Source organism: Archocentrus centrarchus, chromosome 1 (genome assembly GCF_007364275.1).
Source record: "Archocentrus centrarchus isolate MPI-CPG fArcCen1 chromosome 1, fArcCen1, whole genome shotgun sequence".
Lineage (NCBI taxonomy): Eukaryota > Metazoa > Chordata > Actinopteri > Cichliformes > Cichlidae > Archocentrus > Archocentrus centrarchus.
In genome coordinates this window covers 30,851,572-30,866,953 of record NC_044346.1, presented here as the reverse complement: position 1 = coordinate 30,866,953, position 15,382 = coordinate 30,851,572, and the positions used below count along the sequence as shown (strand labels likewise).

The 15,382-nt window shown below is 39.3% G+C and overlaps 1 protein-coding gene across 1 annotated transcript; it reads left to right on the top strand.

Annotated features, from left to right (window-relative positions):
• The first annotated feature begins 3,116 nt into the window (after positions 1–3,116).
• zfyve27 (zinc finger, FYVE domain containing 27) lies at positions 3,117–14,203 on the top strand. Its single transcript, XM_030734402.1, is given in 17 exon segments — positions 3,117–3,428; positions 5,500–5,737; positions 5,866–5,936; positions 6,036–6,222; positions 7,801–7,819; positions 7,821–7,897; positions 8,192–8,304; positions 8,635–8,654; positions 8,657–8,666; positions 8,669–8,751; positions 9,164–9,214; positions 9,216–9,236; positions 11,593–11,734; positions 11,855–11,897; positions 12,018–12,042; positions 12,044–12,104; positions 12,205–14,203. Coding segments are annotated over 16 exon segments (1,431 nt in total). The 5' UTR covers positions 3,117–3,428; positions 5,500–5,501; the 3' UTR covers positions 12,477–14,203.
• The last annotated feature ends 1,179 nt before the right edge of the window (positions 14,204–15,382 follow it).

The following is a 15,382-nucleotide window of genomic DNA, read 5'->3' as shown; positions in this document are numbered from 1 at the left end:
AGATTTTTATCTTAGCAGGTTGGTCGACTTATCAGCTCTGCCCCTGCTGACAGAAATGGTCAAAGACCTTTGATCGTTTCCTATGTACGCTCGATAAACAGGCACAGCACGGTCGGAGGAGTCAAGTTTAAAATGAGCAACGCTCATTAGTTCAGGGTGCAAATACTTAATTTCTGAGGTGCGTCATGCTCAGTGCCCATGATCAGATTATGAGAGATTGATAGCCTGCATACTGTATATTTATATAGCCGGAAATGACTCATGAGTATGAGCTTGCTCCTGTCTGTATCATGCACTTAAAAACAAAACAAAAAAAAAACAAGTCTTCCCTTTGAGATTGTGTTTCAATAAAATCTGACAAAGCGAAGAAACTGCCACAAGCATCTTAATGCTCACTTGTCAAAAACTAAAATGTCTAAATTGCGAATAATTTAAATACTTTTATGTTTACGTGGAAAAAAATCCAAGATCCAGGAATTGTAGCTTTGTGATAATTGAGGTCAACATTTAGATGCATATATTGTATATGTCAGGTCAGTAGTAAGTGCTGAAATTAAATATGTATGGAGCCTTTCAATGTAATTCCAAGTGCCACTTTTCTTATGTCTGTGGTATTTATTTAATAAATCACTGGCTGAGCCAGTATGTGTTGCCATATATATATATATATTATATATTATATATATATATATATATATATATATATATAAAGACTTTATATCTCTGTCCTCTTCTCTCGCTCTCTATCTCTTCTCTCTCTCTCTCATTCTCTGCTTCCCTCTGTCTCTGTGTCTCTCTCTCTCGTCTCTGTGTTCCTCTGTTCTCTGTGTCTCTCTCTCTCTGTCTCGTGTCTCTCTCTCTGTCTCTGGTGTCTCTCTCTCTCCTGTCTCTCTCTTCTCTGTGTCTCTCTCTCTTCTCTGTGTCTCTCTCTCGGTCTCTGTGTCTCTCTTCTCTGTCTCTGTGTCTCTCTCTCTCTCTCTCTGTCCTGTGTCTCTCTCTCTCTCTCTCTTCCTGTCTCTCTTCTCTCTCTCTCTCTCTCTCTCTTCTCTCTCCCCCTCTCCTCTCTCTCTCTCTCGCTGTCCTTTCTGTCCTCCTGTCTGTTTTCTTCTTTGCCTCCTTCTGTCCCCCCCTGTCTGTCCCTCTCCCCGTCTGGCTTCCCCCGTGCCTCCTCCCGTCTTTTCTTTCCCCGTCCCCACCCTCCCCCCGTGGAATATTTTTGGTTTGTTGATGAGTCCCCTGATCTTACCTAGCGAGGAGCTTTCCGTTACTGAAGACAAACGAATGCGAAAAAACCTCACAAACAGCTGGAGAAGGCTGCAATAAAGGCCTGGCAGAGCAACTCAAAGGAGGAAACAGAGCATTTGTCAATGACTGTGAGGAATTTTCATCCAAGTATTATATACAATCCTTACATTTAAAATTGTTAGTTTAATTACTTTTGAGCCTCTGAAAATGGGGGACTGTGTACAAAAAGAATTTCCTAAACAGTTAATGCAGTACTTTTGTAAAAATCCTTTGAATTAAAGCTAAAAGTCCACACTTATTGTAGTGAAGATTATTTTTATTGACCTTTTCTCCTCTTTGTTCCTTGTTTGAACTTGTTCCTTAAGTGAACTCACCTGGCACACATTATTATAAGGACTGCACTCCCTTCCACTGGCTCTTTTCACTCCCGTATGGAGCAGCAATGAAGACTTTAACAGGGGCCTCATTCTTCATCAAGCACCTTTTGACCATCTAAAGTAAAATGAAACCAAAACCCACTTCAGAATCATTAATGGCTGTTTTCATTTGCATTCTGACGGATACCCATGATCATAACAACCCTTACCTTTGAACCTCATTAACAATTAATTAACATTAATCACATCTTGATTGTTTGGTTTAATAGCCTCTGTGATGGTGTACAGAGGCAAAAATAACAAAATGATTTTATTCTCCAAAACCCTAATGGTATGCGTTCATAGTGAAGAGTGGTGATTCTGGAGTCTGTTGGAGCCCTAGGCAAAAATTTACAAGTGGACCAGCATTCATCATTATTATGTTATAAATAATCTGACATCACCAACAACAGTCTCATAAAACTCCAGGCTTGTCTGTTCAAGCACACATTTGATTAGATGCATTAATGAGAACAGTGTGATCAGGAATCAGTGACCATTGTTGCATGTTAACTGATAAGTGAAATTACTCTCCTGGCACATAATAATAATTATACCATGTTTTGTTTTGTTTTTTCCCACCATGCTTTTCATATTATTTTCTGATTTTATAACAATGCTTTAAATTCCACAACTGCCATTCAGTCTTCATCAGTAGCTGTACAGTACTCCGGGGGACAAGGACTGACTGAAACTCTTTAACCAGATGAGTTTTGCTTTGATGTTGACCTAAACTCCTCTGCGACAATATCAACAGTACAGGCTTAAACTGATGGTAGTTAAAAAGCTATTAGTTTCCTCCTTCACTGGTCAGCTTGAAGTCGAGAACACTTGTTTCATTTCTCATTTTTATTCAGTAATGAGGCCCCATTAGCAACTGGAGGGCTCTCACTTCTCAGTATAAGAATCCAGTCAGTATGACTGAATTATTGCTTAATGGGAATGCATGACTCTACTTCCCTTACTCCCTCCTGCAGCTTTCAGCACTATTTAGTGATTACTAAAGCCCCCAGTATTCATTAGTTTGTTTTGCTTATTGTTTGCTTATTGTTACTCTGACCTTCGGTAATATTCAATAAAAATATATTTTCACATCTCTCTACTGGAGGAGGGAAGCCCCCAAGTAGAAAAAAGCTTTTTAAAACCTTAACTTTAGGCAGGTTTATTAAACTGTCTTTTTCTTCCTTGTAACCACTGAAAAGTTAATTTAAATAAAGCTTCAATTTAATTTTCCAAACAAGTGCCGAGTGCCTTTCAAGAAAGCCTACTTTTAGAAAGTTTTGGTTGTAAGTGGATAATCGGTTTGCTTAATTAGCAAGAACAAAACAAACAAACATCCAAAACAAAACAAACAAACCAAAATAAAAAAAAGCAAAAAAACTGCTCATCCTGCTCTGTGATCGACTGGATTGGTCGTCTTCCCTTTTTCTGTTATCAATTCTTCGGCCTGGATTAAACGAGGAAGCAGACGCTCTGAGAGCTGAGCGGAGCTAGCAAAGCAAAGATAGCAGGTCCGAAAAACAAAACACCGGTTTTACCCTCTCTGCAGACACCGTGACAGTTTTGTAAATCGCCTCTTTGTTCCAGGGTTGTGCTGATGCAGGAGGGTAGGCGGGTACCATGTTGACCGAGCTTTTTGAATTTGGAGGCGCTTTCTTCCGCCGGATTGAAGAGGATGATGATGTCGGTGGGACTCGCTAGTTTCGCCTGAGCTCCTTTCAACACCGCTCCTGCCTCATAAGTTGGCCGTAGGAAACCCAGCTCGGGGTAAATGATCTCCTTCATATTCAGTAGCTAGTTTTAGCACGACTGACATGCTGGTGTGGTGGAACTATGCGCAGCACAGCGCTCTCCTACCGGCGCAAGACTGGAGTTAACTTTCCTGTTTGACAGCATCTCACAGGCCACAGCGGTTAGCCCTAATTCCAGGAGCTGTTGCTCTCTTTGTGGCTGTTTATGGTCACGATAAAGAAATTAATTTCTTACAGATTAATTAGAAATGGGTAGTTCTTCTGAAAGCTACTAAAATACCTCAGGGAAGGAGTCCACGCGAATCCAAGGCTCGTTCACGTGTTAATTAGTATGTGTATACATACTTTTAAATGAACCTTTATACCTTAATTTTGAGGGTTATACACCACGTTGTACCACACAAGCATTAGTCACTATAACCTAGGTTCTTCTCTTTGCATCAGTAATGTGCAATTTAAAAGACTCAATTTACATTAGCAATTTTAAAAAAATGAAATTCTAGCTTGTATTTTATATTAATGCAGTAATTAGTAACTTAGCATCACACTGAAGGAGCTGTATAACAGGTCTGTGTGGTTAAAAGTTTGAAGGTTTGGACCTATGGCCACTGGGTTGTGGAGTGTTCAGCTGCAAGACGGTTATAATTCTAGCCGAACAAAATCTGACTAAACTAGTAAAACACAAATAGTTGTAGTGTTCATGTCTTTTTTGAGTGCACTAAATAGTCTGGAAAGGAAAGGGAAGCTCTGTGGTAAGCTACTAGGATTCAGGTGTTAAGGAGATGAGACTGGGAGTGTGGGTTATGAAGGTGCTCTTCCCAAAAAATGAAGGCACACAGTCGTGTTACTGATGAGGTCTGCTCTTTCCAAGAAAGATTGGATGGCGTGTTTCTCTCAGAGGAACTTAGGTGTAGCACAGTAGAGATTCAAGATCCTGAAAAAGGCTTCAAAAGGGTCTCTTAAGACTCAGGTGGTCATAATAAGACAAACTGTCTACAAATGGAACAAATCCAGGATTGTTGTTAATCTCCCTAGGACAGAGGTTAGCATGTAATTTTCCCAAGGGGCCACATGAGAAACTGGGACTGTTGTGGAGGGCCACACCAATAAGTTTATAAAAAGATAAATGGAATATTCAGCAGAACTGGCTTCTGCTTGTTGGTGTGGCCTTCACAACAGTCTGTTTTTCATATGGCCCCTTTGGGAAAAGTAATTGCTAACCTCTGCCCTAGTAGTTAGTGTCCTGCAAAGAACTCATGAAGAGAACAACATGCAATCAATGCAAAAAGTAAAGCAAACAAAAAAAACATACAAACAACTTAAAAGCCAAAGAGGTGCGAAAATCTCTACAAGTTCCAGAATGTCTTGTTTATGAAACACTGAATAAGAAATAAGAAGGTATTATTGGACGGAAACCATTGTGATATGTCTCAAGTTTGCAAAGACTGAGACTGTGTTTTGTGGACAGACGAGACAGAAGTTGAACTTTGTCAAAAATGAACAATGCTGTATTTGAAAGAAAGGTACAGTCCACAAATTCCAAAACCAAGCACAGCGGAGGAAAGATTGTGGTTTAGGGCTGCCTTGCTACCTCAGCAGTAACAATACAGTGAACAAGACATGAATTTTCTTCTTTTTTAAAACTAGATAGTTTTAAAAAGAAGAAAAGTCATGTTTTTGGAATGGGCATGTCAGAGTCCTAATCTGAGATGCTGTAGCATGATCTGTAGATTTGAAATCTTTATAAGCTACAGAAAATATCTAATGTATGTTTTTTTTAATTTATTTTTTTGCTGAAAGGGATTCTAAGTGTTAGTAAATTCAAGTTCTGTTACTTTTTCCAGCTTGGACTGTGAATTTTCTGTAATATGTGTTTGTGTCTTATCAGTTTCTGTTTATTTGTAAGATTAAATCACATTTTATAAGAAAGCAACAGAGAAATTCAGTAATTCAAAAAAGTTCACAAACATTTTCTTGCATCTGTATCTCTAGATGCTTGGTAACATTATAAAAGCAGGTTCTCTTTTTGTTTTGAAGTTATCTCCCCTCCTGAATCCTGTCTGCTGTCTTTTCCTCCCTTTGTCCAGGAATGGCTATGCACTGTACTGGATCGTTCCAGGACCCCGCACAGGGCACAGGGGACCGGGGGGAGCTGGTGCACACATTATCTAAAGAGACCCCCGGGTCTCCAAATGCCTCGGAGTTGGGGAGCCCTCGCAGTACACCAAATTTTGACCTCCTCAATATGGTTGTATCCTATAAGAGGATGGCTCTATTTGTAGAACCGGTTACAGATGCAGTGGAGCTCATTCGCTTCCTGCTTGGGTGTGTATTTGTGTTTGTCTGCAGCCTGTATAAATGATTTACCTGATTTTCATAGTCATCACAGTGGTACACATTTATATTGGAGCAGTCAGTGTAATCTTTTTTTTTTTATTTTTTCAATCTCTCAGATGGAAGATGCCATTATGTTCTCTGCTTGTTTGTATTTTCCTCAATGTCGTCTTCTGCACAGTTAATGAAGGTAGGTGGAGCCGTTAGACATTAATATTGATCCAGCCTTATTGTTGCCTTTTGAATAATTTAGTAACATGCTTTTTCTGTCTTCCTGCTCTGGTATCAGTCGGTTGGTTCACTGTGAGTTTAGCAGCAGTATCGATGCCGGCTGCCCTGGGCTACCTGCAGGACAGGTGTAGAGGGAGAGCCTCAGAAGCTGAGCTTCAGAAGAGGCGCTTTCACGCTGTGCATCGCAGAGACCTTCAGATAGTTCATCTCACCAAACAGGAGGCCATGTTGGAAGTCAAAGACCTGTAAGGCAAATTATGCAGGGAATGGCATAGACTGTTGGGATGTAGCTTCTAGATCTGAAATGTGAAGCCGATGTGGAAGTGCTTTGAAGCTGAATTATTTTACATGGCCAGCAGGGATGACACCTGTGGTTGCCAAAAGAAGTCCATACCCTAAACCCCCTTGATCCATGACCATAGTAAACTCTTTATTAGTATGTTTACAATATTACTTGATAGATTGAGGTATTACTGAATCCAGCATTATGTTCATTTTGTAAATTATGGTCTCGCTTCCAGAAAGAAGCACCCCATGCTTTTAAACTCTTGTTTCAAAAAGCCAAGGCCTCAGTCACACAGGTCTAGAGACCGGTCGTTAGGGAAAAATGTGTATTCCCCCACTGATTGGTGATCAATTGCTGGAGGTTGATGGCCGTCAATAGGTGATATTGGAAGTATACAGTGCTGCCACCGAAAACCTCCTTGTAGTTGCTTCGGTTGCTAGCAGTTGACACAGTCACCTGTAGTTGACATGAAAGACGGGGACTTGTTTGCAACACAAATAGGAAATGGAGACCGTTTGCCTTCAGTTTAAAAATTGCACCTTTTGAAATGTGTTATTTGTGGGGGTAAGGTATGATTTTTCGCTTGCAGATGTTCTTTTTTCCTATTTGCCTTGCAGATTTTCAGGCTTCACTACTGCTCGGCAAGTAGTTGGCAAGTGTAACTTTAGTGCAAACTATCTGCTATTGACTAAAGCAATCATAAGGAGGTTTTTGGTGCAGCACCCTATGTCTGACTGATTTTACCCTGATGATATACAGCACACAGTGATGCAAAAGCACTCAGCTCCAGGCTTCACAAACAGGACTTGTAAACTAATGATGAAGTCATGCTTTGTAAATGATTTGTGGGATGAGGTCATGTCCTGCACAGCTGCAGCTAGTGATTATTTTCCATCCATCCATTTTCTATTTTTTATATGTTAAGAAATCTAAAATTTTAAGAAATGCCGGGGACATTCCCAAGTTTTTTTTTTTTTTTTTTGTCTGGCTATGCCATTAATGGATGAACTATTTCAGCTCTAATGTTCTCTGTTTTGTGTGATTACGCATGAGATTATAACTGCACATGTGTGTGACTGTGTTTGGGTCTTTTTGCATTTAGATGTGATCTAGATTTAAATGTGTTTGGGAAAAACTTTGTCTGTGTTAACTTTACATTTATTAACACTTGTTGGTGGCAGTGATGATCAAACTGTTTTTTACACATTATTTCCTACTTATTATAAACTTGAACGTGTCCCTGGTCATCATCATATTGCCTTACAGTGCCGTTAGCTGTGACAGTTTCTACAATTGACTTTGAATTTGCATATCCCTTTGTTTTATACCATTTTAAAATATGCAATTTAAAGAAAAATAAGGCAGAGAATGATTATGAAATTAGAGGAAGTCAGTTACTTCCTCTTTTTTTCTCAACTTTCTGCACATTACTGAGTTTAAGTAATATTGTGTATACATATATATTTTTTGTTTTGTAAATGGGTTGAAATGTATCTTTGGTAACACTTTATTTGTGGGTATTCTCTGCTTTCACCAGGTTGAAGCAGCTGGATGACATTGCTGTCCTCTGCTTGTCAGTCAGCAGAAGCTGCTTACAAAGTCTTGTACTGGGATAATCATACCAAGTCATCAAGGTCTACTCACTCACTCACTCACTCACTCACTCACTCACATACATATTGCCTGAGTCATTATCAACAGCCATATTGCATTTAAATGAAATGTACATGCTGTAACAGCCCTTACTTCACTGAGCTCTTCTCTATAGCACCTTGTTGGCAGTAGTAATTGAAGTTATTCAGATGTATGTCAGCAGTTACAGCTTAAAGTATTAAATGTGAACCTACCAAGGAGTTTTGTTAGTATGTTTGTGGCTGATCAATTTCTCACATAGTTTTAAAGTGACGTGTCTAATGTCCCACCTCCAGGTTCTATGGAGGGATGTTAGTCATGGTGTGTCTACTCTATGTTGCTCCTGTGGCCTGGGTGCTTGCTGGACTCAACAGTGTCATCTTTCTGTGGAACAGAGACTTTTGCAGAGGTTAGTTCATTTGAAAGCAAACAACCCCGAAGGCTGAAAAAATGAACGCTGACGTGTTGAAAACTGCAGTTCTTCAAATGGCCATTGGAGCCAGTCACAGCTAATGAAGATAGCTAGCCAGTGCTAGTAATACATGTTGGTCACTAGTACATTACATTCTCATCAGCATAAAAAACTGAATTTGAGGCTTTGGAATGCTAGTCCACAAATCAGTGAATGACTTTAAGGTGGCTATATCCATCTCATAAATACAGTCGATGGTTAAAAGTAACATTTGTATACAAAAGCAAAGTGAAGTTTCTCATGTGCTGTTATGTTAATCTGTTCCAGTTTATTGGAGCTTAAGAAACTGTTTCACATGGGTAGACCCAGACCTCAGAAGGGGTGTGTGAAGAACAAGAACAAGGCAACTTATTGGAGAGGACCCCCACACCGACTAGTCTGGAGGTGAGAGAAGGAAGCACGGAGGGCAAAGTTTATGTGGGCTTACATTAAACCCAAGTTAAAGTACAGCTGAAAGCCTCCCACAATGTTTATCCCATTTTCTCAGTGTATATTCATCTGGTACTGGTACTGCAATGCAAGTCTGTGCATAGAAATTTCCTGTCATCCTCTGTGCCACTTTCTCTGCTATGATTTTATACTCCAGCAAACAGATTAAATATGAATTACAGCTATTCGACAGTGGGACGAAGCTTCACTTATTCATGTGTGGATCCTGATTTAAGATCTGTTGATCATACAGCATTTTGACAGCTGTCCTGGGTGCTGACTCTGGGATCAGCAGGGTTTTCGGAGCTGTCTGAAGTAAACAAGTGTTCAGTTAATAATGTGATTGTATGTGTGTTTTTCCCAACAGGATCTGTCTCCTGGCAGTATAGAAGAAGCTGAGGAAGCTGAGCCTGATGAATGAATTTAAGGATGCTATTGAGGTAAATACAAACTTCACATTTTCTGATGTACTTTAAAATTACATTTGTATGTCACTGTGTGCGCACACACACACACACACATACATGCATATCTCATCACCCTTCAATCTGTGATCCCATGCTTTGCAGTTGTCATTCTTGGATGTCTGTTTATATGTTTGTGTGGTATGTATAATTGTTTTTCTGCCAAGGTTATACTATGAAAAATGGTTTGTATGATGTATTTGTCTGACCAAGCTAGAAGCATTTTTTAAACCTGATTTGGCACACGTTTACATTTACAACAGAGCAGAAAGACATTTGTTATGTTGCACTTAGTGTATATAGTAGTGTATATATGTAGTGTGTATATAGACAGAAAAAAAAAAAAAAAAAAACTGGCTGGTGAATTTTTGCACAATTTAGGGAAATAATAAAAAATTCACTGTTGGAGCTTGCTAATAACTGTTAGGAGGGAGGAAGCTTTTGTTGCTGACATACTTCCTGTTTTTATTTTTCCTCTGCTGTCCTCTTAACTCAGGAAAATTCTGTTTCCACACAGGTAAGTGTTATCCCCCTTTGTTTGGAGGAGGCTAGTTCACCCATCATCCTGTAACTTGCACTGCTACACCTACTTGATGCATGAACACTTCATGTGTCATAAGCTTTTATTTATTTATTTTTGGGTAACTTTCTGTTGTCTTTATTCTTTTTGCTTTTTGAAGCACAGTTTTGGGTATGTTCATGGTTAGTCACACCAATATCAGTGCTTGTAGGTAAAAGTTTTCTTGTCTCTTATTTCGTTGCCTGACAAGGAAACCCCATTGGTCATGGTGGTAAGTGGATTTCATTGTGCAAGCCCTACCATCCATCCATCCATCCATCCATCCATCCATCCATCCATCCATCATCCATCCATCCATCCATCCACCTACCTTGGCAGGAGTTATGTGCAGTGATAATGCTTTAAATAACATACCCATAATTGTTGCCTCCAGTTATAAAGGGTGTTTTTTCATTATTCTGCATGACCAGAATGTTTGAGGTTTATTACATTAGTGAAATCTGCTTTTCTTCCTTTAAGCCATGTGTTTGGATGAAAGCAGTTATGAAGCATTTTGTGATCTTATTTAAAAAATTGCATTATGTTCATGTACGAAGTTGTCCACAATATCATTTATTTTATTCCTTTATTTATTGGCTTTGCTTTCAGTGTAATTGCTACATCAACAGGCAATGAATAGAGCTATGCTCATCTATCTCTACTGGCTGAATCTTCATTTGTAGCACAGATATGTGACATGTCCAAAATATCTAATATCTAATGTGTTAAAGAGATATCAAGTGAAGTTGAACTAGGCCCAGGCTGTACTTTTGTGTAATACCAATCTGCATGAAAAGATTGTGTACCTTGATTTAATCAGAGAAGACATTAAAAGCACATTTTTATTTATAATAGTGGCAATGGGGCTAGGGCTAAAAAGAAATTTGTCTTTTAAAAAGTAAAAAATAAAACAAAACACTTCAGCACATCCACTGGTACAACGCTGCCCCCATGTGGTGTAAGTTTTACTTAAAATTCCAAAAAGTGCTTTAAAAATCTTTGAGCTCTTACTACATAAAAACCATTTTGAACTCCTTCAAACATTTAATACCAGAAATGTGTAAGCCACTGACACTTTGACACTTTGGTAGATGACAAAAGTGTCAGTGGCTTAAACATTTAATACAGAAATGTGTAAGCACTGACACTTTTGTCATCTACCAAATTGTCAAACTGTTCGATTAGCTACAGTAGAAAGTTTTTTTGTTGTTGTTGAGGTTGGATTTAACCTCTTAACAAGAAATATTAAGTTTTTCCACATCACAGCTCATTTCTTCTGCTGGCATGTCCTCTTGCTCTCTGTTCATCTGGTACCACGTCACTGCTGTCACCCAGAGCAGTAGATGAGATTTTTAGTGGATTTCGTAACCTTTACTTTGCGTAGTTCAAAGGAAGTTGTATATACGGTACCTTTATCAAGCCACTCTGTAATGAAAATTAAGCCATTAAGAAGGATTAACAACACTTATATTTCTGTAAAATTAAAAGGATATCCGTGCAAAATGTTTATTTGGTCTTCCGGAGATTGCTGCCCTTATTTTTGTCAGATTTAGTACAGCAAGTGTATTTCCTTGAATGCATGTATTTTCCTTGTTCATGATCACCCTGTTACTTGTAATTGTAATCATCATGCTTGATTTATTGCCAATCACTCTTAGTCAGTCTAGCTAATTTTTATTTGGAGTTTCAACTCCAAAGCTCATACATTATGTAAAAACCTATATTTATATATATATATTTTTTGTCTGTCTCACTCCTTTTCCTTTCCTTCAGGAGGATGATGATGGGCCCCTTGGAACTCCCGAGTATGACACAATTTCTGAAAATGGTCTTCTAAGCCGAAATGAACCAATACGCAGCAAGGTGTCAAAACTGACTGAGAAACTGCGTAAACGCTATCCCACGGCTGTCACAGGTCAGTCTGCTCCGAATCCTTCACTGATTTCTTCCCTCTTATTATACCTCAGTGATGACAGAAGTGTTTTTCAGTAAGTCTTACAGCTCTATTCTTGGCTGTTTCTTTCTGTCTCCAAAGGCAACTGTTCTAACTGCAATGCTGTCTTCTCAGTTCTAAGAAACGGGTGAGAGTGAAACTTGTAGCAAGAATTTGGGTTATATTTAGGCATCACGTCATCATCGTATTTAATTTTATCTTATTTTTTATTGGCACCAGCTCCAACCTACTGTCTCTTTGTATTGCAGAGGAACTGCAGTAACTGTGGCAAACAGCTTCTGCTCTCGATGCTGTTCCTTTAAGGTGCTCAGATCTTTTATGGGGGCAACAGGTGAGAAGGGATACTGTAAAATGTGTTAATTGCTTGACTGCTGCATCATATCTGTTCTTCAAGTTTTAGTCACATTCTCCTATTATCCTTTCATCCACAGCTCCAGAAGCACAGAGAGAGACCGTGTTTGTTTGTGCTACTTGTAATTCGTCTCTCATCAGGAGTCCTTTCGGTGTTGGCCCTGAGCCTGTAATGGATCCTGACCCACATGCCTTTGTGTTCAAGTTAAGGCACTTCTGTGAAGAAACATCCCATGTGGAACTCCTACACCCCTTTGCCTTTGTTAGTTCCTCCTTAGCTTCTCTTGTTGCTTATGGGATTTCTTCTATTACTGTTCGATATTTCCTGTTTCAGCTATCAGTGAAGGACTAGATCTTATTAATCAAAGAGACTCAGTGCAGTACACAGTGGCTCTAAAATCAAAGGACCTTTTTCCCTCTTTTTGAGAAGGACCAATCATGCACAGTGGTAACCACAACTCAGCTAGTAGTGATTGGTGGTAAAAATAAGCAAAAGGATGTCATGTCAACGGCTTTGCTTTTACAAGCGTTGCCTCTCGATAAAGTTGATGGCACTTGAATGTTGATGTCTTAAGGCCTGTTTGGCAGTTTAATGATATTGTAATGCTGAAAGGACATTTCTATATGAACAAAACTAAGGCCGCTTTATAAATCTGGCTTTCAGACTGATGAGTATGCTGTGGGACACAGCTTGAATTCTACTCAAAGTTGTTCAAAAGAACAAGATGATGCCACTACACCTTGTTGTCCATCTGTCACCAGTATCATGTGATGAGTTGTGGGTTTGTCCAAGATTGAAGTAAACTTTGTAAGGCCTGAGTCACAAAGGCCTGGAGACCAGCCACCACCTAGTAACTTCAGGTACAAGGGAATGTGTATTCCCCAACCAATTGCCAGAAGGCTGCACCAAAAACCTTTTTGGGATTGCTTCAGTTGCTGGTAGATTACTATGGTCACCAGTAGTTTGCATAGAAGACACCAACTTGTTGCTGTAACTTGTAATGAAAACTGAAAATGGAAAAAGTTCACCTTCAAGGTAAAAGTTTTGCTTTAGTGGAACCAACTTACTGAAACGAACACATTTCAAAAGGCTCAACTTTTGAAAGGGAACGTTCTTCGTTTCCGGTGTGTGTGTGTGTGTGTCTCAGTTTCACTCCCACTTGGTGAGAAGTTTGCGAGTGGTGATCATGGCAGCCTGCTAACAACCTAAGAAATTGGTCGCAAAGAGAATGAAAACTCTTTGCAACCCATTTCAGTTAGCAACTGCAAGCAGCATCCACCATGAACAGCAGCCACTCGCCAACTGGTTGTGATTACACAGTTTTCCCTAGCAGCTGGTGGTTACCAGGGGTTACTGACTGCTTGAGACCTGAGTGAATAGAGCTCAGCAATCAATTTCACAGCGACTGCCAGCAACCACTTGCCAACATTTTTATCTTGTGACTGGTGGTTGTCAAATGATTTCCAGCAGGTCTCTAGGCCTGTGTGACTAAGGCCTAACAAGGCCTGCAGTGAATTTCATGACACTGTGGTCTTGTTGAGGGCAGGGACTGAGCCTTTTGTGAAGTTTTTCAGACCAGTTCCCTCTTGTAATAATCTAATAGCTGCTGCATTTCATTTGTCGTGTTTTCCTATGTGGACGTTCAAGTTTTATTGGAGTCTACAGCAGCCCAGCCAAGGTCTTTTGAGCTCATGTTTTTCCTCTGACTGGATCGAGTCAGCCCAACTGGATTAAAATTATTTAAGTGGAGCAAAAAACCAACTAAAACTGTTATCAGAACTTCACACTCTTGCAAGCAGGACGTGACTTTAAGAACTCATGTAGAGGCACTGAAACCCAGGACCTGGAACCTGGTGGCAAAATTGTTTTAAATCATGTTTCAGACACAGATGATTGTAACTGTTTGCTTTGCTTTTACTGTAATCATATATAAGCTTACTGTAAATAGTTCTAATTGTTCTATATCTAATATATTTAATTTAAAACTCATGAAAGTGCAAGTTATTATTTGATCTGGTTAATTCTGTATATATTGCCCAGGATTTTAAAGGTTAAATTATGCCATTATCGAAATAAACCATGTGAAGATTTACAGCTGTGGTCAGTTCACATATACTCATCATGAGCATGAATGTCACAGTAATTTTGAGATTTTTATTATTATTATTATTTACTTATTATTATTATTTTTAGAACTGTTCTTTTTGCAGGGTGGAATGATTGTAGAGCATACATCTTTAATCGCTCTAAAAACAGGAATTGGGTGCACAAGTTTGACATCATTTTGGATTCTCTTATCCATACAAGGTCAGAATTATACATACAGACTTAAATATATACATACACCCACTTAAATCTTAAGTGGTGCTGAAGGATCTACGATGTCTTTTAACTTGACAAGGCCTATTAACTTTTCAGTAGTGATCATGATTGACTACAGCTGGTAGTTTCCCGTTGCAGCATAAAACAGATTTGTTTGACAGCACTGGAATGACCAATACTCAGAACAATGGGAAAATCCAAGGAACTGAAGATCTAAGAAGGAGAATTGTGCCACCACTTTGCTAAGGTCTGGAAGAAGACCAAAGTGATCACCCTCAGATCAGAGGAAATTTGTTATGATGTTCAGTAACAACCCAGAAACCACCAAGGCTCAAGCCTGCCATGAACTGGAAACTGCTGGAACGGCAGCCTTGCTGTTCACAGTGAAATGAGTTTTACTTTTCCATGTACTGACAGGGCGCTAACCAAGAAAGAAGTCCCTGCTCCAAAACTGATACATTCAAGCTCAACTGAAAGCTGGGGCTGCCCACATGGACAAGCCAAGTCTTCTGGGGAAAAGTTTGATGGTCAGACAAGACAAAAATTGAACTATTTGGCCACAAAAATAAGAGGTATGTTTGGAGGAATAAATGTGAGGCTTTTAAAACTAAGAGCACTGTACCAACTGTCAAGCATGGTGGTGGTAGCAGCATGCTCTGGGGCCGTTTTGCTGCCAGTGGTACTGGTACATTGGACATCATAGAATAAAGAAGGAAGACCAAATTCTTCAACTTCAAATCAAAAGCTAGACAACTGAAATTTGGACACAAATAGGATAATGATCGCAAACACATAAAACTGCTTAAAAGTTGGGTCTGTGTTTCACGCATTTAATTTCAATGCCAAGAGAATGGTCAAATATTCAGCCAGAATTATGCCAGAAGCTTGTTTATGGCTACCAAAAGCACCTGATTGAGGGGGTGTATGTATATATT